The 22,004-nt window shown below is 42.3% G+C and overlaps 1 protein-coding gene across 1 annotated transcript in view; it reads left to right on the top strand.

Moving 5' to 3' along the window:
• LOC132585170 (sodium channel protein type 2 subunit alpha-like) overlaps window positions 1-22,004 on the top strand; it is a 146,220-nt gene that overhangs the window by 108,630 nt on the left and 15,586 nt on the right. The window contains exons 15-21 of the mRNA XM_060256959.1: window positions 71-244; window positions 1,912-2,268; window positions 2,839-3,291; window positions 11,221-11,338; window positions 14,245-14,399; window positions 16,643-16,816; window positions 19,274-19,396. Coding sequence (XP_060112942.1) covers window positions 71-244; window positions 1,912-2,268; window positions 2,839-3,291; window positions 11,221-11,338; window positions 14,245-14,399; window positions 16,643-16,816; window positions 19,274-19,396 — 1,554 coding nt within the window. The remainder of the gene's footprint in view (window positions 1-70; window positions 245-1,911; window positions 2,269-2,838; window positions 3,292-11,220; window positions 11,339-14,244; window positions 14,400-16,642; window positions 16,817-19,273; window positions 19,397-22,004) is intronic.

Here is a 22,004-nt window from a genome sequence, read left to right as displayed (position 1 = left end):
GGGGGTAGGTGGAGAGAAAGAAGCTGAGATAATAAAGTACAATAATTAACTAACTAAATTCCTCATTTAGGTCTTCACTGGGATCTTCACTGCTGAAATGGTCCTCAAGTTAATAGCCATGGATCCTTTTTATTATTTCCAAGAAGGCTGGAATGTCTTTGATAGCATTATTGTCAGCCTTAGTTTAATGGAGCTGGGCCTGGCAAATGTGGAAGGATTGTCAGTTCTACGATCATTCAGATTGGTAAATATATGATGCTAAACCCTACTAATTAACTGATTTCTGAAAAAGTAACAGTTAGTTATATGTTTTTCAATTTCCCTTGTGGCAAACCTGTTTCTTCTGTGTGGATTTATTGTTTACTACAATTAAGTAGACACTGCCATGGGTCTGGGAAATAGTCACAGCAAGGTCTACAGCAGGGGTCCTCAAACTACGGCCCGCGGGCCAGATGCGGCCCACTGAGGACGTTTATGCGGCCCGCCGGGTTATGGCAAAATCAGACCGGAAGTGACGTTCGACCTAAACTCGTGTTAGCAACGCACACTTCCGGCACTGGGCTGAGGCAGCGGAGACAGAGTGTGAGGTGATACCGAGGTGAGGTGAGTTCCCAGGTGTGGTGTGGGGAAGGGAGAGAAATGCAGAAGACGGAGAACTGACGGCCCGCGGCCTTGTACAGTAACAGCAGTCCGGCCCTCCAACAGTCTGAGGGACAGTGAACTGGCCCCCTATTTAAAAAGTTTGAGGACCCCTGGTCTACAGCATCTTTTGATCTGCTGGCCTTCCTGAGCAGTGTTGGTGACTAAGCTGGACCTTGGGACAGAAGGTCAGGGCCATGGCTCATGGGCTCAGCAGCTGAATAATTCCCAATAATTTGGAGAGCACCAAATAGTATATGGAATACTGTATAGGGAGATTTGTCTGTCTCCCTCTATGGTCTTTCATCAGTGAAGTGAAGACTTCTTTGTTCCAATTTGGCATGCCCCAATAACTGTTATTGGCCTTCTCCCTAGTTTTTGGTGGTATTTGTTTTTATTGAATTATTGTATATATACACTTTATTTTAAATGTTTTTAATGCTTGATGCTCACTGCTTTGGGGTTCCAGTTTGGGTGGGAAGGTGGCATAGAAATGTTTTAAATACATAAAGAGAGAGGGCCCCGGAAGACCGTTAAGCCCGGAGTCTTATATTACCTAACCGCACTACTGCTATTTGGATTCCTGCTAGAGGGCTTTCAGAATCCAGGATGAGCAGAGGAAATTTTTCAGTTATTTGGATAAGAAATTCAGGTCCACTAAACTTTTCTCAGGATGAAATTCCTCTTAATCAGTGAGTATTTTATTGCCATTAGGGGTAAGTGAAGCAACTTTGGTCTCCTTTGAGGCAGAGTTATTGTACTCTGCCAAACCACTGGAATAGATTGTAGAAGCCTCAGTGAATTCACAATTTGTTTTACTGTTAGGAAATAGTGATTTACCTTGCTGGATCAGAGGTCCCTAGGATGCGCTTGGGGGAAAGTGAGTAGAGATACACGATTGTCCACATTCTGGTGGTTATACCATGAATCATCAATGGGCAGTGTTTTTTAATGATCCTTTAGTGAATAAGACTTTCCCTCCTGCAACTCAACAGTCTGTGTCACAGAATGGCAAGTCTAGCAAGAAATAGATTTCTAAAAAGATACGCCAGTTAGATCCAAGGTTTGGAATGAGGGAACCCACTGTGAGATCTTGGTTGTGCACATAGATCTCTAGATGGACTGTAGCTGCAATCTTAAGAATGCTTTCCTGGTAATAAACCCCACTGTATAAAGTGGGACATACTTCTGAACAGACCTATCTAACATTGCTCTCTGTGTTGGTCAGTCAACTTCTCTGTTAATGCATACATCCTTCATTATTGTCTTCAGCTTAGGGTCTTCAAGCTGGCAAAATCCTGGCCAACTCTGAATATGCTCATAAAGATTATTGGAAACTCTGTTGGAGCTCTGGGAAATCTGACCTTGGTTTTGGCCATCATTGTCTTCATTTTTGCTGTGGTTGGCATGCAGCTGTTTGGTAAAATGTATGTGGAATGTGTCTGCAAAATTGCTGAGGATTGCAAACTTCCACGCTGGCACATGAATGACTTCTTCCACTCTTTCTTGATTGTCTTCCGAATACTTTGCGGAGAATGGATAGAGACTATGTGGGACTGTATGGAAGTTGCAGGTCAAGCCATGTGTCTGGTTGTATTTCTCCTCGTCATGGTGATTGGGAACCTGGTGGTATGTAATTGAGAATATTTCAGCCATTATACAACAAAAAATTAAATGATCAAATGGCTTGTTAATTTTTTTTTTAAAAAATGGCTATTATGGTCCTTGGGATAAGTCTATACTTTAAAAAAATATTATTTAATAGCATCCTCGTGAAGGATTATGTTGATCAAGAACATGTGCTCATTTTTTTTAAAACGAAAGATGTTGCAAAATTGAAATACATATATGAACATATGAAGAACATATGAAGCTGCCTTATACTGAATCAGACCCTTGGTCCATCAAAGTCAGTATTGTCTACTCAGACTGGCAGCGGCTCTCCAGGGTCTCAAGCTGAGGTTTTTCACACCTATTTGCCTGGACCCTTTTTTGGAGATGCCGGGGATTGAACCTGGGACCTTCTGCTTCCCAAGCAGATGCTCTACCACTGAGCCACCGTCCCTCCCCAAATACAAATCCATGAACTCCAGTTTGAAAATATATAAGAACAAGTCTGAATTGTAGTTTTCAAGAGTAAACTCATGAAAAAGACATAATGGAGTTGTTGGGCTTTCCCCCTCCCCACTTCCCTTTCAGGTACTGAACCTCTTTCTGGCCTTACTATTGAGCTCTTTCAGTTCAGACAGCCTTGCTGCTCCAGATGATGAAACAGAGGCAAATAATCTCCAGGTTGCTATAGCGAGGATTCATAGGGGAATTGATTTTGTGAAGAAAAAAATGTATGAATTTGTCCAAACGATTTGCTTTCAAAAAAGTAAGGCCACTGCAGGTATTAAATCAGCCGGTGAACCAAACAACAAGAAGGTTGTGAGTATTCCCAACCACACAATAGTTGAAATCAACAGAGCTCCTGTAAATCACCAAGATGAAAACACAGCTGTGGTTCCTGTGGACAACAATGATCCCATGGCAATCATCAACAACCCAAATCTCACCGTGTCAGTACCCATTGCTGCGGGAGAATCTGACTTTGACTTTGTGAATACTGAGGAAATCAGCAGCATATCTGAAGTTGAGGAAACAAAAGAGGTAAGACATGTAATTTTTTTACACAGTTGCACCTTCACGTTTTACAGCTCTTTATTGAGCCAAGATTAAGTTTTGTCCTTACATGTACACATGGTGGTGGAAAGCACAGTCAAGTCACAGCTGATTTGTAGTAACCTGTACGGTTTTCAAGGCAAGAGATGAACAGAGGTAGTTTCCCCGTTCTTGCCTCTGCATAGCAACCCCTGAACTTCCTTGGTGGTCTCCTATTCAAGTGTCCCAGGGCTGACCCTGTCTAGGTTCTGAACTCTGGTGAGTTTGGGCTAGTCTGGGCCATCCAGTTCCGGCTAAATGTACACCTACTTATATCTTGAAATATAATCCTTGTCCCTCACTATATAATATTCCCCTTTGGTTATTTTTGTTGGTCTGACTGGCTGTCAGTAAAGCGGTGAATAGGTTGGTATACCTGCCTCATCATTCTGTAATTACAGAATTAGGTAGAGTTGTTTCATTAATTTACATAGCAGTGCTTACATCTGCTTGTAACGTAAAGGTTACAGAATTACTCCAAACTACAGTATACTCACTAACGGGTAAGTTCTTTTGAGTTCATTAGGATTCACTCTCAAGCTGTTATGCACAGGACTGCAACATAAGAGTTGAGAATATGCGTTTCACCACACTGTTGAATGTGTGGGGCTGTATATGTGCCCTCCCCCAAGGAATAGTGGCCACATCCCAGTTGCCATAAAGTAAAGGTCCTTAAGCTTTGCTGTAGACAGGACTTAGAAGTAATTGTAGATTCTGCTTAAATAGAGTGTAGATAAAACAATGGTAGGTGATACAAGTGATGGTCTTCTGATTTTTCCTTAATCAGAGAGTGGGACAAACAAATTGAGGAAGATTATAGAGCATAGACCTGTGGGTCCTTTTAGAATTTTGAGAACAAGCGGGGGACACCACAACAAAATGGCTACCATAGGGCCCATTTGTCAAAAATAGCTACCATAGCAACCAGGGCTGGTGACAAAATGTTGGGAGGCTCCACAAAATGTTGGGAGGCTCCACAAAGTTCCAAGCCAGGCATCCTTCCTCCTGATGAAGGCAGCAGTGTCTAGATGGTTTTTCCCTGGAGACCAAAAGGTGATCCCACCTGTGATCTTCTGAAGCATATCTCTTTCCACTGAGGTGGAATAAGCTAGAACTGAGGAAAAGCCAGAGCTGGCCTTTTTTGCATTGTGGAAGAGATACTTCAAGGAAGAAACAAATGGACAGCAGGAAATACTTTGATGACCATTGATTTAAAGTAGCCAAATAAGGGACAATAATTGTTGCAGAGGGAACAGGAGATTGCAAAAAACCCTCTTTGCCATCTGCTAAAGCCTGGGGGTGGGGGGGTTGGTAGGTGCACAGCAGATTTAGAAATGGGACTTTGGGGGAAACTGATTCTTCTTTTGACACAGAAGAGGGAAGCAGAGAAACCTGGTCCTCTATAGCTGTGAAAGGTTGGATTCCACTAGTACTAATCTGGTACTAGAATCACATTTGTCCCAATTAAGTTGTAAATATTTTTAACCACAGGGTTAAAATTCTGTTTTATTTACACTACAGGGTACAACTATACAGAAATGTTATCTGGAATCTGCAATGATCTTTAGTATTAATTTGTATGCGCCCTTGTAGACTCCTGAAGCGTTTCTTACAGCTGCAAACATTCTGGAAGTATGATTCTTTTAAAAAGTGGTGAAATTTTATTAGTCTTTATGGTACTGCTGGACTCTTACTCTTTTCTACTGCTATAAGATCACACTTAGACTCCCTAACTTCTTGAGTGCAGAGTTTTGTTTCATCCATTTGATTCCACTTGAGATCTAGAGTTAGTTTTAACCCAAAAGTCACAAAAGTTTTTTTTTAATTTGGTGGTTTGTCAAAAATGAACTCACAGTTATCGTAATAAGTAGCCATGGTTCCACAAGTAAGATCTGTCAAGAACCATGATGATGTTCGAGGGCAGAAGAACTTTGCTTCTGTTTACCCTTCTAGGATCTAGGAAAGGGCTAGATCTGTGAACTTCTGCCATGGGATTAGGCGCGGTTTAATGCTGCAACAGGTATCATAAATCTGGCAGGCCATCTCCAGCTTTCTGAGACTTTCACCTTGCACAGCTCCGTAGAGCGGATATGGAGTTACAGATTACCAATTATTCTTGGGAGGCAGAGGAGGGAATTTAAGAAGATGATGATATTGGATTTATATCCTGCCCTAAACACTGAATCTCAGAGTCTCCGAGCAGCCACAATCTCCTTTACCTTCCCCACACACACACACACACACACACACACACACACAACAGACACCCTGTGAGGTAGGTGGGGCTGAGAGAGCTCTTACAGCAGCTGCCCTTTCAAGGACAACTCCTATGAAAGCTATGACTGACTCAAGGCCATTCCAGCAGGTGCAAGTGGAGGAGTGGGGAATCAAGCCAGGTTCTCCCAGTTAAGAGTCCTTGCACTTAACCACTACACCAAACTGGCTCTCAAGTGGACAAAGGAGAAACTATGAATCCAAGTCACACAAAAAAACCCTGTTAAAATAACAGCAGTATAGGAATATGCTTCTTGCTCTAGAATCTGAAATGAAAAGCTTTTCTGGTTTACCTTTTTTAATTGCAAGTTACATATTTCTTCACCTCCCCCTTGAAATAACTGCTAAATAAAGAAGAAATTTACAAAAGTACAGTTTCAGGTGTCACATGTCTATACATTTTTATGTTATTTTATCTTTCCATAACCCATTGAACTGGATAGCAGCTGTGTGAAATTTCAAAAGGAAATAGAAGGGAGAAGGGGGTGGGATTTGGAAGCCTGTCACCCTCCAGCAGGCCGTACTCCCACCCCCCAGCCCTAGCACCACACCCTGAGTGCCCTTAGTTCAAGAGGGGGAAGGAGGTTAGTGAATACTGGCTTGCTCTGTCGGTGTGCGTGTGTGCAGAGTGAGAAATGAGATATGTACAATAATGAGCTCCGGTAAGGAAGTGAGCCAGACGCCTGCACCTAGTATTAAAACAGTGTATTTACAAGCTATATACAAAGTAGTTACTAGTGCAGTGACAAACATCAACGCCCGCATCTATCTCTCCAGTGAGAGAACTATACGTAGGTAATGCAGTCCTTATATATTTACATCAGCCAATCAAGGCAGTCCATAATCTTGCTGACTCCAGCAGGTACTTTCCACTTGTCCTTAACCAGCCAGAACCAGCTTGCTGACAAGGCCACTGTGACCTGACCTGTCAGTTAGATCTCCTGCTGGCACGTTGCACCTGTCATTCTGTGTAAAGGAGGACTCCTGATATCAACATGCTCCTCATTCTTGCCGGATCCACTCCTGCACAGCTTATAGTCAGGTATCCTGGAGTCTTGGCTCCCCATCCTTGGCACACCACATATGACCCACACAGCTCTTGGCCTCTTGCAAGAGTGCCTCCTTCCTTGCAAAGTTGAGAGCCATGCCAGCTAATACTGTGACTCTTCTCTGCCTTTGCTTCCTACTGAGCTAACCTAGAGCTACTACCAATAAGCTTCTCAGAGGTGACCTTCTCTGCGATGCCTGTCCCACAACAGCCACCAGTCAGGGGTGTGGGGATTTTCTGGTCTGCAGACATAAAACATCATCCACAAATCTGCCATGAAAAACCAACATGAAACTGGGGAGATCTTGTTGCTAAGGTCTGACTGCATTTCAAAAACAGGTAGAAACAAGATGAGGGTATTGTGTGGGGGGTGGGGAGGGAGACCAGCCTCTTACTTTTCATATATATATATATATATATATATATATATATATATATTCCCCTTTTCAATATGTCTATATGTAAGTCTTTGCTCAATTTATTTATGCTTGCCATGTTAATTTGAGTTATAAATTTGAGGATAACCTTTGCCAACCATGTTCGTGGTTGATTTGATAATGTATTTGAAGATAACCTTTCCATTCATTTTTGTGGTATTTCCAAATTGAGAAACTAGATGCTTTCTACATCACTTCCTACCATTCTTACTTCTCACAGGACTAAAAACAATCGGGAGAAGACAAAAAGCACAGCTCTGGCACTCTTTAACCAGGCAGAACAACAGGTGTCAGCCATTTTTAACAGGTTACTGCAGCAAGTCATATGTACACAATCACTGTCGGAGACCAGCTGACTGGCCTGCATGCAGCTGCAGTGTGTGCCATCATCCATTCAGTATCAGTCATGTGACTCACATGTGACATGTGATTCACAGCATAGCATGATCAGGGGATGGGGTTACTCCAACATTCACTGTGTCGAGTATTTTGTATAATAAGTTAAGTGCATAACCTTGGATTGTAAAGGTGTAAGAACCCTCAAGTTTACATTGAAGAAGACCTCAAGGCATTTTTTAAAGCAGGGGGAGGATATTTGTGACGCATTTTAATATTGTCCTTTCAAAGGTTATCCAAGTGACATTTGCAGGGCTTCTTTTGTAGCAGGAACTCCTTTGTATATTAGGCCACACACCCCTGATGTAGCCAATCCTCCAAGAGCGTACAGGGCTCTTAGTACAGGGCCTACTGTAAGCTCCAGGAGGGATTGGCTACATCAGGGGTGTGTGGCCTAATATGCAAATGAGTTCTTTCTAAAAAAAAAAGGCCCTGGACATTTGGTATTTTTCATGCAGACATAATTATTAAGGCAGTACTCCTTTGGGAAAAGCAGAATAGCATATTTCAAACTAATAAAAAAAATATTTAGCATCCAGCCTGAGGAAGAGTTCTGTGAAAATTGAATAGTTAGTCATGACTTGTGGTTGATTCCAATAGAGCATTGTCTCAGTTGCTGCTGGGAGATTTTTAGAATTCCAAAGACAAGGATATACAGTAATAAAACATATTAGAGTAGTAAAAATGATACCGTGTTGCATACTACAAACATATAATTTTGTATTATTGTGCTTTTGATCATCTTTTGTTTTATAATCCAGTGCCATACTGTACAAAAAATGTGCCCATATTAGAATGATGAAAGCAAAATACATTATATTTCAGTTATGCACAACTGGGCAATTAATCCTGGTTTTTATTCTGTTCATAACACTTATTATCTGTGCTTTATAGTTACTAACAGTGCCACCCTAAGCAGAGTTTATACCTTTCTGAGTCCATTGACTTCACTGGAATCTGCTTCAGAATGCAGTGTAATTCACAGAACAGCTTTTCTGAGCTAGTTCGTCAAGAGTACCATACAAATGAGGAACTGAATAAAAGTGACAACTATTAGCACAAATGTACATTTTGCTGTACATTTTGCTATTTGTTTGCAAAATGTACAGCAAAATGTATCTAAGTAGATATCCAGCTACTTAGAGAAAGTACCAGAGTACTAATCAGTTCAATCCTGTGCAGAGTTACTTCAGTCTAAGCCCCTTAAAACCAAAATGAGGGAATCTGAGTTAGAATCAGGGGTGGAATTCTAGCAGAAGCTCTTTTGCATATTAGGGCACACTCCCCTGATGTAGCCAATCCTCCAAGAGCTTACAAAAAAGAGCCTTGTAAGCTCTTGGAAGATTGGCTACATCAAGGGTGTGTGGCCTAGTATGCAAAGGAGCTCCTGCTAGAATTCCACCCCAGGTTAGAATCATATAGTTGGAAGGGACTTCCAGAGTCATCTAGTCCAACCCCCATGCATGAGATTCACAAATACCTCCCTCCCACATTCCCAGTGACCCCTGTTCTATGCTCAGAAGATGGCAAAAAAGAAAACCCTCCAGGAGTTGTTGTAAATTTCATTTCTGTACTGCATCCACTTCCTCAAAGATGAGGGATGTATTTTTCTATGACTAAGCGCTGCCACTAGCATTGCTCATCCTGTTCAGTGGGAGATTCCGTTGGCCTGGATAAGAAATGGACAGAAAAGAGGCTGTGTAATTCAAGAGCCTCTGAACTAGTATGCTTACCTGCCACAGCCTGACCAGCACTGTGGCACAAAACCCAAAACTGTTGCCAATCTGACCTCAAGATCTCTTGCTAGATCCTTTAGAAACGGGTGTAGGAGTTGAAGCAGGGCCAACACCATTTTCCTCAACCGATTTCCCAGGTGGCATAAATAAGAAGATAACCTGCTGTTTTCTGACAACCCATTTCACAGCTCATGTTTGGCGAACACTGCCCACTGCATCCTTGGTAGATGCGCAATTAACAACAGCATATTATAGATAAATACCATCTAGATTTTCCTTACATTTTCAGTGTTGTGGATAGACTTTTTTTAAAAATAGTGTAAAATACAAGTATGGAAACAACTTCTGAGTACCGCAAGTTGGAATACAAGAAAATAGCATTTTGATTAGTCTTATTTTAAATGGGCTTTCATCATTCTTGACGTTCATCTCGCTAGGTGTTGATGCTGTCATTACTGATGTTATACTCCAGCTGGTAATAACATTGTAAACAGGTTGGTGACACACCATGATCTAAACTACTTTGGTTTATTTTGTACTAATACCTGTCTACAGTTCTCACCGTTTGTGTCATTGATAGTCTCCCTTCTAGGGCAGTGCTTTAAATTATACTGACAATGTTGTCTTAGTTGTCAGAGCTGCAAAATCACTGAGCCACCATCTCATCTTGAAGTTATTTTGAGCACTTGAATTAGCAATTGCCTGATTGCTAATACCTGACGTGGTATGTGCACTTAAGCCAAAAGTAGTTTGAAATGCACAAAAATTGAACAGATCTATGCACTGGAAAGGAGGAATGCAAAACAAAGGCTATGGGAACAAACTGAATACCCTTATTCAGTTTTGAAATTTTGGAAATTCGCTTTCTGTTGTGTTTGCCATGTGGTGTGTAATTACATTCTGTGATACTATATCGGTATTCTAGCATCTTAGTATTTTCTCCTAATTTTTTTTCACTGAATTTCACATCAGATTTTACATAGATTGAAAAATGGCTGAAGGACATACTATATAACAAAAGCAATACTCTTGTGAGTGAAAAAGTGTACTGATGTAATCCATGTTCTGGATCCATTCAATTTGGTGGGATCTGCCAATTTGTGATCCAGTATAAGACTAAACTTATCGTTATGAGGAATATAATGGCTCTAGTAAACTGTTGTGAAAATTAGCTTGTGGATTTAATCGCTCTCCCTTTCTTCCTATATACCCTGGGAAAAAATTGCTTCCTAGGATCAGGGGATTATCAGGAATAGAGTGGGCAGCATCACGTGGGGTTGAAGCTCAAGGAGAAACGGGCAGAAAATATCCCTTCCCCTCGGGTGCTAGCTCTTCCATAAGAGCTCCTACAAAGAGGGTAGATGGATTTCTGCCAGGTCTTTCTTCTCAATGCACCATGTCCCCACTCGGTTCTGCAAGGTCTGTTGGCCTTCAAGAGTAGCTTTGGAGTAGAGTAGGGGTACAGGAAGGGCTTGGGAGCCACAGAAGGAAGGGAGAGGGGCACATTGCATGAACTTGTTTTATTCAGAGGTCACTGGATCCAAACCATTCTGTTTAGCTGCATAGCAATGCTATGTTTGATTCATTAACTCACCCTTTTCAAATAATTCAGAAGCACTGGCTATTAGAAAATTGTTCCTTTTTAAAAGAAAAGTTATTGGAGAAAGAGCAGCAAAAGAGAAGCCCATCTATGTATTTGTCAGTGATTTTTAAATAGCTCTTTATAATGGCATCAACCATTCCTGTGTTTCTTACCACCACCACCCCAAAACTTAAAAGTTTCATTTCATTAGTAACAATGCAAATGCTTGGAATGCACAAGTTAGGGATCCACATGAGTACATATAGACGTTCCTGTGCATGTACTCTGCTCTTATCTGATTTAAGATGTGTGAATATGCCACTATTGCATGCTTAGTCAACATGAGTTTCAGTTCAGGATAAGCACGTGTAGATGCTAAAAGTCACTGTGGGATTTTCTTTGCAGAAATTAAGTATTTCCAGCTCCAGTGATGGTAGCACAGTTGATATTGATCCCATGAGAAATGAAGAAGCTGACGCTTTGCTGGACAACCCATCAGAACCAAAAGCTTGTTTTACTGAAGGTAGGAGAGGGAATCTTAGCATTTAGCAATTGCATACCTTTTAAAAAGTGCTTGGTCCGGGCACACCTTTGAGAATCTAATCTGATTAATGTACTTGCTGTTTACATAGTGAAACTTTAAAAAAAAAAAAGCTTTGTCATGTAAACAAAATGAGCAAACTTGAATGTCGGCCATGAAAGTGTAATGCACATTTGTTGCTAAATATGTTTGACTTTGGTTTTGTCTGGGTTTTATAAGCATTTATAGATTTGGCTTTAATCCCCACTTATTCCTTTTATTTCTGCCTACCTACCCCAAGTTCTTAGACTGCATCTACACAGAGTTGTAAAAACAGTCCCCTACGACGGTAGCTGCAGCAGCAGAAGCAAGTAGGGTGGGGACAGGCAGGAACAGTATTTGCATGCCCTCATTCTGTCTCCGCTTGCTGCTTCTCCCAACTCTGTCCCTTTTGCCCATGCACATCTGCGTGCAGACAAGATGGAAATTATGGTGCCCTCCCCAGTGTTCCAGAAACTCCTCTTTACTTTTCCCGGCTGAGCTGTGATGTAGCAGTACAGCACAACAGCAGCCAGATGAGCAATGCCTCCATTAGGTTTTGTGTCATCTGGGCGCTCTCTTTTACTGTGAGAGTTTCTTGTTGCCCATATGGAAAACAATCTCCTTGTGGCAGCTGCCTTAAATGGGGGGTGGGGGGAACAATCACATTTATAAACTGTGGTGCTTAAATAGTTGAGATTAGAAGCCATTATTTTAGTTTTCAACTTTCCCTCAGTTTTTGTGAGGTCGTAGATAGTACCTAAAATCCAGAAGCGGTCTGTACTGTTGAATTGGACCTGGTCCATACAAACATATTAGAATTAGCCTTGGTGCCATTTCTTCAAATGAGCAGTTGTAGTAAAACATCTCTGATCAATAAAAGACTATCAGTCAGCTGGTGGGAAGCTGCTTGCTTTGGAGTCAGGAATCAATCAGTTCACTGCTTCTACAGGAAAGGCCTCCAGACTGCAATTGAAAAGGCCCTCTGTCTGGAAAATGGATCCGGGAACCAAAGGATCTATCTTTCCTCAAGCTCTCATTAACGATATGTTTCCTGCTTTCAGAGCCCAGATGTGTCCCACTGACAGATTTTTTCCCCCCTGCAAGAATAATTGGAACCAGACATTATTATTTTGCACCCATTTAATCACCATGAGCCGTTAAGGGAATAGATAGGGCATATATGTTCTAAAATTAAAAGAAAGAATCTGACAACTGAACATGACCACCACCCATTTAAAGGCAAAAGGGCAGTAAAAAGCCCTCTCTGCTAAACAGATCCCGTATTCCTGTGGAACCTTAAATACTACAAAATCTATGTTGCCCTTTACCTTTCAGATTCCTTTTATTAAATTCATATATTAGGTTCCCCAGTGCCAAGCATCCTCTATTATTTACAGTATTTACACTTGCAACAGTGACTTCAGTACTTGCATGATAATATGCACAAAATGTCCATGTGTGCTACAGCCCCTTGTGTAAGTGGAAATGTACTGAAAGGACCGTGGTGGCTGCCTGCACTAAAGTTAAGTTTATTTCATCCCAATTTACATCTTTTCTTATTCATTTTATAATTTCAATTTATATTTATTTATTTACATTAAACTTTTATCCCGCCCTCTCCGCAAGCGGACTCAGGGCGGCTCACAACATTCGTTTACACGATTTAAAACAATAAGTCAATAAAATCTATAAAACATTAATACAATTAAAATTTAAAAACTATTTCACAGTGCTGTACCATTACTATGTTGGCGGTTCTGTTTTTCAGACGGTTGGTCACCGGAAACTCTAGCTGATGTCCGGTGGCAGCTCTCTCTCAGTTTAAGCATCGAAGGCCTGTCAAAACAATTCAGTCTTACAGGCCCTGCGGAATGCAGGAAGGTCCCGCAGGGCCCTTATGGCCTCTGGGAGAGCATTCCATAACTCTGGTGCTGCCACCGAGAAGGCCCTGGCTCGTGTCAGACGCAACCTGGCCTCCTTTGGTCCAGGGATGGACAGCAGATTTTTTGTCCCTGAATGCAGTGCTCTCTGGGGGAGATATGGGGAAAGGCCCCGCAGATAAACAGGTCCCTGACCATAAAGGGCTTTAAAGGTCAATACCAACACCTTGAAACAGACTCGGAACACAATAGGTAGCCCGTGCAGCTCTTTCAGCACTGGCTGAATGTGCTCCCAAGGGAATATACTGCCCTTCCCTGAATTCATAGATCTCAGGACAGTTAACAGAAGTTATACAGTGTAAAATCCAAAAGATAAAATAGTTAAAATTTAAATGTATGAAGTTAAGATTTTAATTAATGCAAGACATTAATTAGGGTTTGTAGAATCTTTTGGGATCAAGTGCCGTGTTCTACTGGAGAAAGTTTTCCTTCCAGACGTTTCGTTCTCAGCTGCGGAGAACATCCTCAGTGGCATTGCAGCCGGAGCAGGCACTCAGACCTTCTTGGCTGCTGTGCACCTGCTCCGGCTGCAACGCCGGAGGTCTGCTCCGGCTGCAACGCAGGTCTGAGCACCTGCTCTGGCTGCAATGCCACTGAGGATGTTCTCCGCAGCTGAGAACGAAATGTCTGGAAGGAAAACTTTCTCCAGTAGAACACGGCACTTGATCCCAAAAGATTCTACAAGCCCTAATGATGTTACCAGCCATGAAAACCTGAAATCTTTGACAAGACATTAATTAATTGCCAACGGTGCAGCTTGTCTACTGCTGTTGCTTGCACTAGTGGACATGCACTAACGAGTTTGCAGTCACACATCACTAGAGCCAGTTCATAACTGGTGATCTGTCCAAAGAGATTTTGTCATTTCAGATTCCTTGTTCTTTAGAACTCTTAATCCTAAACATCTTTTAAAAAACTTATTTCTAGACTGCGTACGGAAATTCAAATGCTGCCAAGTCAGCATAGAATCTGAGACAGGCAGATTCTGGTGGAACCTTCGCAAAACTTGCTACAAGATTGTGGAGCACAGCTGGTTTGAAACCTTCATTGTCTTCATGATTCTTCTCAGCAGTGGTGCTTTGGTAAGTAGAATACATAATTTTACTATTTGGAAACCCACACCTTTTCTCAGGCAGTGGATCAGTGACGCAACAGCACTTCCTGCCATCACACTTCCATGTTGCCTTGGTTGGGGAATGGAATACATGAACCGATTGGATAGGGGAGCTGAGGTCATTCTAAGTCTGCTTGGTGGGATATCCTTCTGGTGCTCAGGGCCCTTTGAGGAGCTGATTCTTTATCTTGGCTTGTTGATTGGAAAATCCAAACGCTTACTTTATTTTACAGAATTAATGTCCCACCGTTCTGCCCTCACAAGGGCCACCCAAGGCAGCTAGCAAATGAAAACATACATAATAGACAAATTAAAGCATACATAATAAAATATGTTAAATCAAAAATATGTTATTTGCTGTGACTTTAGGATATTCTATGGCTCCTCTTTGTAATGTTGGCACTCCTGCTTTAAGCTTTAATAATGCTGTAAGCCCATAGCTGTTTGCCTTGAGGAGCAGAATTTTGTTAACAGATTTTGTAACATGCGGGAAATCACATTCTTTTTACTGGACAGCCCTATGAAATTATATTTAAGCTGAAGTTCAGTAATGATGACCTGCTTTATAGGGTTGTCTTTTGTTGTGTTTTGCTTAGACTCACATCTGTGGTATCTGTTTGCATAATGTGGGCTCACCCAGTACAATCCAGCCAATCATTTCATCACTTTATCACATGAAGTGGCCTTATATGGAGTCAGACCATTGGTCCTTCCAAGTCAGTACTGTTTATTCCAATTGGCTGCAGCTTTGCTCTCTGCAACAGCATTATCTGCCTGCTACCCCATCACTCTGTATCATAGGGCCCCACTACATGTTGTACTGTTGAGAGATGTGCCCTGTAGCCTGACAAACCAGACATGTGCTGTGAGTTCTTTGTTGAAACTTGATTTTCAGTCATGTTTTCTTGACTTGAAATGGCCTCCAGCAGCTGCTAATTGCCCTTTTGGGGAAACTTTTATGTACTGATGTGCTACAGTAAATTTCCTCAGCAGGGAAAACTGTGGCTCCTCAGGGCTTTTTCATGTCAGGAAAATTGTGCAGTGGCAAAGTCATGTGCTGTGGTCCCAATCCAAACTAGGCCCCCACATGCCCGAGAATTAAGCTTCAAAAATCCCTGGGGCCGCCAAACATGGAACTTCCAACATGTGAAAGGATCCATTTCAAGTCAAGAAAACATGACTGAAAATCAAGTTTCAACAAAGAACTCACAGCACATGTCTGGTTTGTATATTTGATGGCTACAGAAATAAACAGCTTTAAAAGGGAATCAGATAGATCCTCATGGGGGGGTAGGACTGCCAGTGGCTACAGCCATGGTGACTGAGGGGAACTTCCACAATCAGAAGCACTAAATCTATGATCACTGTCTTCAAGTACTTGAAGGGCTGTCATATAGAGGATGGTGTGGAATTGTTTTCTGTGGCCTCAGAAGGTAGGACCAGAACCAGTGGGTTGAAATTAAATCAAAAGAGTTTCCAGTTCAACATTAGGAAGAACTTCCTGACCGTTAGAGCAGTCCCTCAGTGGAACAGGCTTTCTCAGGAGGTGGTGGGCTCTCCTTCCTTGGAGGTTTTTAAACAGAGGCTAGATGGCCATCTGACAGCAATGAAGATCTTGTGAATTTAGGGGGAGGTATTTGTGAGTTTCCTGCATTGTTCAGGGGGTTGGACTAGATGACCCTGGAGGTCCCTTGCAACTCTATGATTGTATGATTCTTAATCTGGGAAAACTGGGTTTGATTCCCCACTCCTTTGTATGCAGTTGCTGATGTAACGTTAGGCCAGTCACAGGCTCTCTCAGAGCTGTTCCCTTAAGAGCAGTTCTCAAAAGAGCTCTTTCAGCCCCACCCCCGAAATCTCTGCCCCACCTATCTAAATCTATGGATCGGGGCCACTTTGACTCTGACTCTCACTGGATGTCTGTTGTGGGGGAGAGGAAGGGACGGAAATTGTAAGCCGCTCTGAGACACCGAGTGAAAGGTGGGGTACAAATCCAATCTCTTCTTTTTCATACAAAATAGAGAAGGTATTCAGATGCAGTAATAAGTGGCAGGTATCCAAAATGTAACTGAACATTGTTGCAATACAACTGAACATTATTGCAATGCAGTAACGCAAAGGAATATCATAAACAACAAAATGAGTCAAGTGTGCATTCTTTATTTTGGCAGCCAATATGGCTTTATTTGTAGTGGCATTTTTCTCTCATAGGCTTTTGAAGACATCTATATTGAACAGCGCAAGGCTATCAAGACCATCCTTGAATATGCTGATAAAGTCTTTACATTTATCTTCATTCTGGAAATGCTTCTTAAATGGGTGGCGTATGGCTTTCAGGTCTACTTCGCAAATGCTTGGTGCTGGCTGGATTTCATGATTGTTGATGTAAGTGTATTCTTTTTGTTAGGCATCCTTTAGCTGTTGACTTGTTAGCAGGCCGCGTTTTCTCATACATAAATCAGTAACATTTGAAGTGGACTAAATTTGTTATCATTCCGGAGGGCCTGTAAGACGGAGCTGCTCCACCAGGCCTATGGCTGAGGCAGACAGGCGTTCTTATCATCTCAACTGGCCCCCCTGCACTGACTGCATTGATTGCACTGATCTGTCCTCACCATCCATGCCACCTTAAAGTGAGCGGTGGCTTAATCGCTTTAATTTTAAATTGTTTTAACGGTTTAAACTGTTTTAATTGTTTTAAACTGTTTCGATTGTTTTACTGTGCTGGAAGCCGCCCTGAGCCCATTATGGGAAAGGGCGGCATATAAATCTAATAAATAAAATAAAAACTGACCAAATACAGCATAATGTTTTATTACAACTACTTGTGACAAATTAATGGCACACAGTTGCCACATTTGTTTCCTGTGTTATGAAGATTTTTGGTTTGAAGGAGTCTGCGTTTATGGGTGATGTAGAGTGTGTTAAATGACAAAAGCTTAATATCAATGCAAAACATTTTTTTACCACAGTATTAAAATCTGCTGCATATATGTAGCTTCTAACACAAAAACAGCCATATTTTAAATAAAAAGGCCCTCACTGCAATTTTGAGTCAATTTTCTATGATTATTCAGTAATCTGTATCAACAACATAGCTCAACAACACTGTAACATTTCCAAAGCTCCCACAGAATCCTAGAGAATATCCTCTGCTACCAATTTCCATTCCATCCCAGTGTTTATATCTATATATTATTAGTGACACATGGCCCCATTTACAGATATCTAAACCCACAGATCAGAACCACACTGACTTTGAACAGATTTTTTTTTGCAAACTTAGGACCCCATAGGTTCTAAACTCTGATTATTTTTATATATATATTGGGGGAGTTTAAATCCCCCCCAAGATTTTTTTAAAAGTGTTGTCTGCACATGTGTATACCTCAGGACACCATGGAGATCAGAAGCCAGCATTGTCAAAGGCTTGCTGGCTGTGATGCAGGGAGGGGAGATGGCCTCTGCTGTCAGTTTCTGGGGGGGCAGGAAGCCGGAGTGGCCCCAGCGGAGGACGTTGGGAGCTGCAGCTCCAGTGGGGAGGGGGAGGGGACTTGGAGATCAGGAGCCCCATGGATATCAGTGTGTTGAGCAGGGAAGACTTGGAGATTGGGAGGAATGTGGTTCTCAGCCTCCAATGTTGGTGTGTTGAAGAGGGGGAAAGCTTAGAGATCAGGAGCCGCAAGGCTCTCAAGATCCACTGCTCTCCATCTCCGGCATCAGTATCAGAGGGATGAGAGACAGTGGGCTTGATGGGAGGAGCCAGAGCTGTCCTGGGCTTGTGTTGCTGGTAGTTTAGGTCATGGGGAGGAGGGTGGGATTGACAGTGGGCCCAGCAGCAGAGGCCAGATGCTGTGGCAGGCTCACTAGGGGAAGACAGTGGTGCACTGGAAGTGATGGGGAGCAGGAGATAGGGAGCCTCACTGGGGGCAGAGCTAGTGGGGGTGGGGGGAGCTGAAGCTGTGCCAGGGTTTCCTTTAGTGGATGTGTTGGGGGGCGGGAGCTGAGGCAGGCTTTCTGGGAGCAGCAGTAATTGAGTGAAGGAGCCACAGCTGAGGCAAAAGGGATTCCCAGTCCCATGGGTATCGTGGGTTCCCACTTGTCTGTATACTATTGGTGATGTGTGGCCCCCATCTGGGGATACCTGAATATCTGGATTGGGGCCACATGGATGCCAAACAGATTATTCAGAAAACTTGGGGGACTCCTCAGGTTTGCAGAAAAATCTGAAATGGGGGTTAAATCTCCTCAAAAGTAAAATTTATTTTATTTATTTATTTTTTATTTTATCAGATTTATATCCCACCCTCCCCTAACGGGCTCAGGGTGGGTAATAACAGTTAAAAACCGCATAGAATACTAAGAAACAATATACAATAAAATCTCTAAAAAGCAAAACATTTTTTTTTTAAGTTCAGAATAATTTTATTTCAGAAATCATATACAAGAAGTGAAACATGTCCTGCCTATCTCTATGTAATGAAACCCTGCCGTCGCAGGAGGCCCAGCAGCGATGACAAAGCAGCCAAGGGACGGCAGGGGGCCAAGTGGCAGTGGCCAAGCAACTCAGGGGCCCCACTGGGCCAGACAGTGGTCTGAGCTGGAGCCTGGGGTCCACAATGGCACAAAGCTGCCAGAGAGCCTGCTTCGGCGGGGAGGGCAGGATATAAATCAAACCAATCAATAAAATAAAATAAACAAAGCAGCCCAAGTTTCCTAAATTGCTATATATTGCTTTTGTAAGGAGACATTTCTGTAAGCAACAGCAGATTATAAGATGAAAGTTAATTTTATACCGTTTTCCTCAGTTGTATAACCGTAACCATTCTTGGTTGTGAATAGGTGTCCATAGTGAGTCTAATAGCTAATGCTTTGGATTATTCTGAACTTGGGCCCATTAAATCGCTTCGGACACTGAGAGCGCTGAGACCCCTGAGAGCCTTATCACGATTTGAAGGAATGAGGGTACGTGAAACACATATTTTTTTAAAAAAAGAATGAGTGCCCCTTTAATGAAAAGGGAGGTTTATAAGGATTTGATGTTCGAAGGTACTTGTTGTGTTCTTGCTTTGCTACTGTCATGCTCACTCCTTATGAGCCTAGTAGAAAAGTGCAGACGATCCTGATGTAATGGCACAAAACCAAACAGTAAGAGATTTCAGACATTATTGGGTAAGTATAACATGATATGGGGTATTAAATTGGCCATGCTTACATGGAGATCATTCCCAGAAGGAAAGCAGTTATCACCAAAATTGGTTTTGTTATTGTTAATGTCATCATTCTACAAATGCTTTGCATAGATTATCCCTTTACAGAAATTAGACTCATGACTGTGGTCTACATTAATATGACCCAAGGTTGCTACAACGAAATAGGAAATTGCTCACCATTAATCTCTAGATGTGCTGCTGACACAAAGAAGGCAAACTTACCTTGGTTAACTCCAAGTGAGGCAAGCTCATGATTGGATCACTTCGGTGGTGGTTTTCAAAGTTCATCTTGAGCAATTTTGCACCTGGATAGTAGCCACTTGGCCTATAGGGCCAGGTTTTGCAGCTTATGGCTGCTACCCTCCTGAGTCATTTGACTTCCATTCTGAAAAAGAGAAGCATTTGGCACTTGTCCCTTCTTTGAGCCTGTATACAGATAAATCATTTTAAATTACTCATATCAGCTAAACTACATTGTCTGCTGTTTGCATATGTGGAATCATCAGCATCTCTTTGGGAAGTGACCACAAGAATGATTGCAGGATTTGCTGAGTTTATGAAAGAACTCAGAAACGTTAATAGTAAATTTCAATTTAAAAAACCTCAAATGGTCCTTTAAACTTTAAATTGGGAGCTACTCCCTTATGAACCTACCTGATCTCTCTGGTTATCTTCAGAGGCCCTGCTTCTGATTGATCCCTTTAATATCTGCTCCAGTATCTTCCCTGGGACAGTGGTCAGACTGACTGGCCTGTAGTCTCCTGGGTTATCCCTCCTCCCTTTGTTGAAGATTGGGATGGCACTCACCCTCCTCCAGTCTTGTGCCACATGTCCTGTCCTCCAGGAGGTCTGGAAGATGATTGACAAAGGCTCTGCAAGCTCTCTAGATTGTTTCCTGAGCACTCTTGGGTGCATACCATTCAGCCCAGGGTATTTGTACTCATTCAGTGCAGCCAAGTGCTTCTCAACTACTATTCTGTCCATCTCAACTAGCAGCCCAGATGTCACACTTTGCCTACTATTATCTCTAAATGAACCTGTACTCTTCTTCAGAGAAAAAAAAAACTGAGGCAAAATAGGCATTAAGCCTTTCTGCTTTCTCTTTGTCCTCTGACAGTTTCTCCATTTTCACCCAACAGTGGACCCAGTGCCTCTTTTAACTTGCATTTGCTCCTTACATATCTAAAGAAGATTTCTTGCTGTAACAAGGCTTCCTGGCCAGTTTTAGCTCACCACGAGCTTTGGCCTCTCTGATGGCTGACCTACAGTGCCCAGCAACCCATAGATACTCTTCTTTAGAGGTATGTCCCTACCTCCATTTCTTGAACATTTCCTTTTTCTTCCTTAGCAGATATCAGAGTTCTCTGTTCATCCACATTGGCTTTTTGGATCTCCTTCTGTGTTTCCTTCTTGTTGGAAAAGTGATGGCTTGAGCTTGCAAAAGTTCTTGTTCTGGGAGATCCCATCCCTCACTTGGCTCCTTTCCCTTCCAGCAGTCTTGCCTATGGAATAATTCTCTGAGTTTAATTAAAGTCTGCCCTACTGAAATCTAACAAACACATGTGGCTACAGACTTTCTTAGTCCCCCACAGTGTAAGGAATTCTAGCAGGACATGGTCACTTCCCCCTAAGGTCCCCACCCCCTTCATCCCATCCAGTCATGGGAATCATCCCACCAAATCTCTGTAATGCCTATTAAATCATATCCCTCCATCTGCATTAGAAGCTCAAGCTCTTTCTTCTTATTGCCCAAATTTTGGGCATTGGTACATAGATACCTGAAGCCTTGTACCTTTGGCTCCATTAGACTTGACTCTCCAAGGCAAACCTCTGTTGTTTGCTCTCCTTCATTTAAATCCCTATGTTCGTCATCTCCTTCCCCTCATACAGTCAATTTAAAGTCCTCTTGATGAATCTCTCCAGGTTTCTTCCAAACACATTCTTCCCAGACCTTGACAGGTGAAGTTCATCTTGGTCTAATAAGTTATCATCCAGAAAATCTAGCCTGTTGTTCCCAAATCCAAATTGCTCCTGCTGGCACCACCAACCCAGTCTGCTCCCATCATATTCCCCTTCCAGCAACAGGAAGGATCAAAAACCACTGCACCCCTGTTCCTTTCAGCTTCCTCCCAAGAGCCTCATAGTCAGCCTTAATGCTTTTGATGATGTTCTCAGTTGTGCCATTGGTTCCCTCATGGATCATCACAAATGGATAGTGCTCTGTGGGTTTGATGAGTTTCAGGATCCTGTCTGTAATACCTTTAATTTTTGCCTCTGGAAGGCAAAACACCTTGCGGGCCAGGGAGTTAGGCCTGGATACATGACTTTCCAAACCCCTTTCTCTGTGTGATATTATTTAT

This window comes from Heteronotia binoei, chromosome 16 (assembly GCF_032191835.1).
Source record: "Heteronotia binoei isolate CCM8104 ecotype False Entrance Well chromosome 16, APGP_CSIRO_Hbin_v1, whole genome shotgun sequence".
NCBI lineage: Eukaryota > Metazoa > Chordata > Lepidosauria > Squamata > Gekkonidae > Heteronotia > Heteronotia binoei.
Note: the sequence above shows the minus strand (reverse complement) of the source record. Positions and strands in the feature narration are given on the sequence as shown.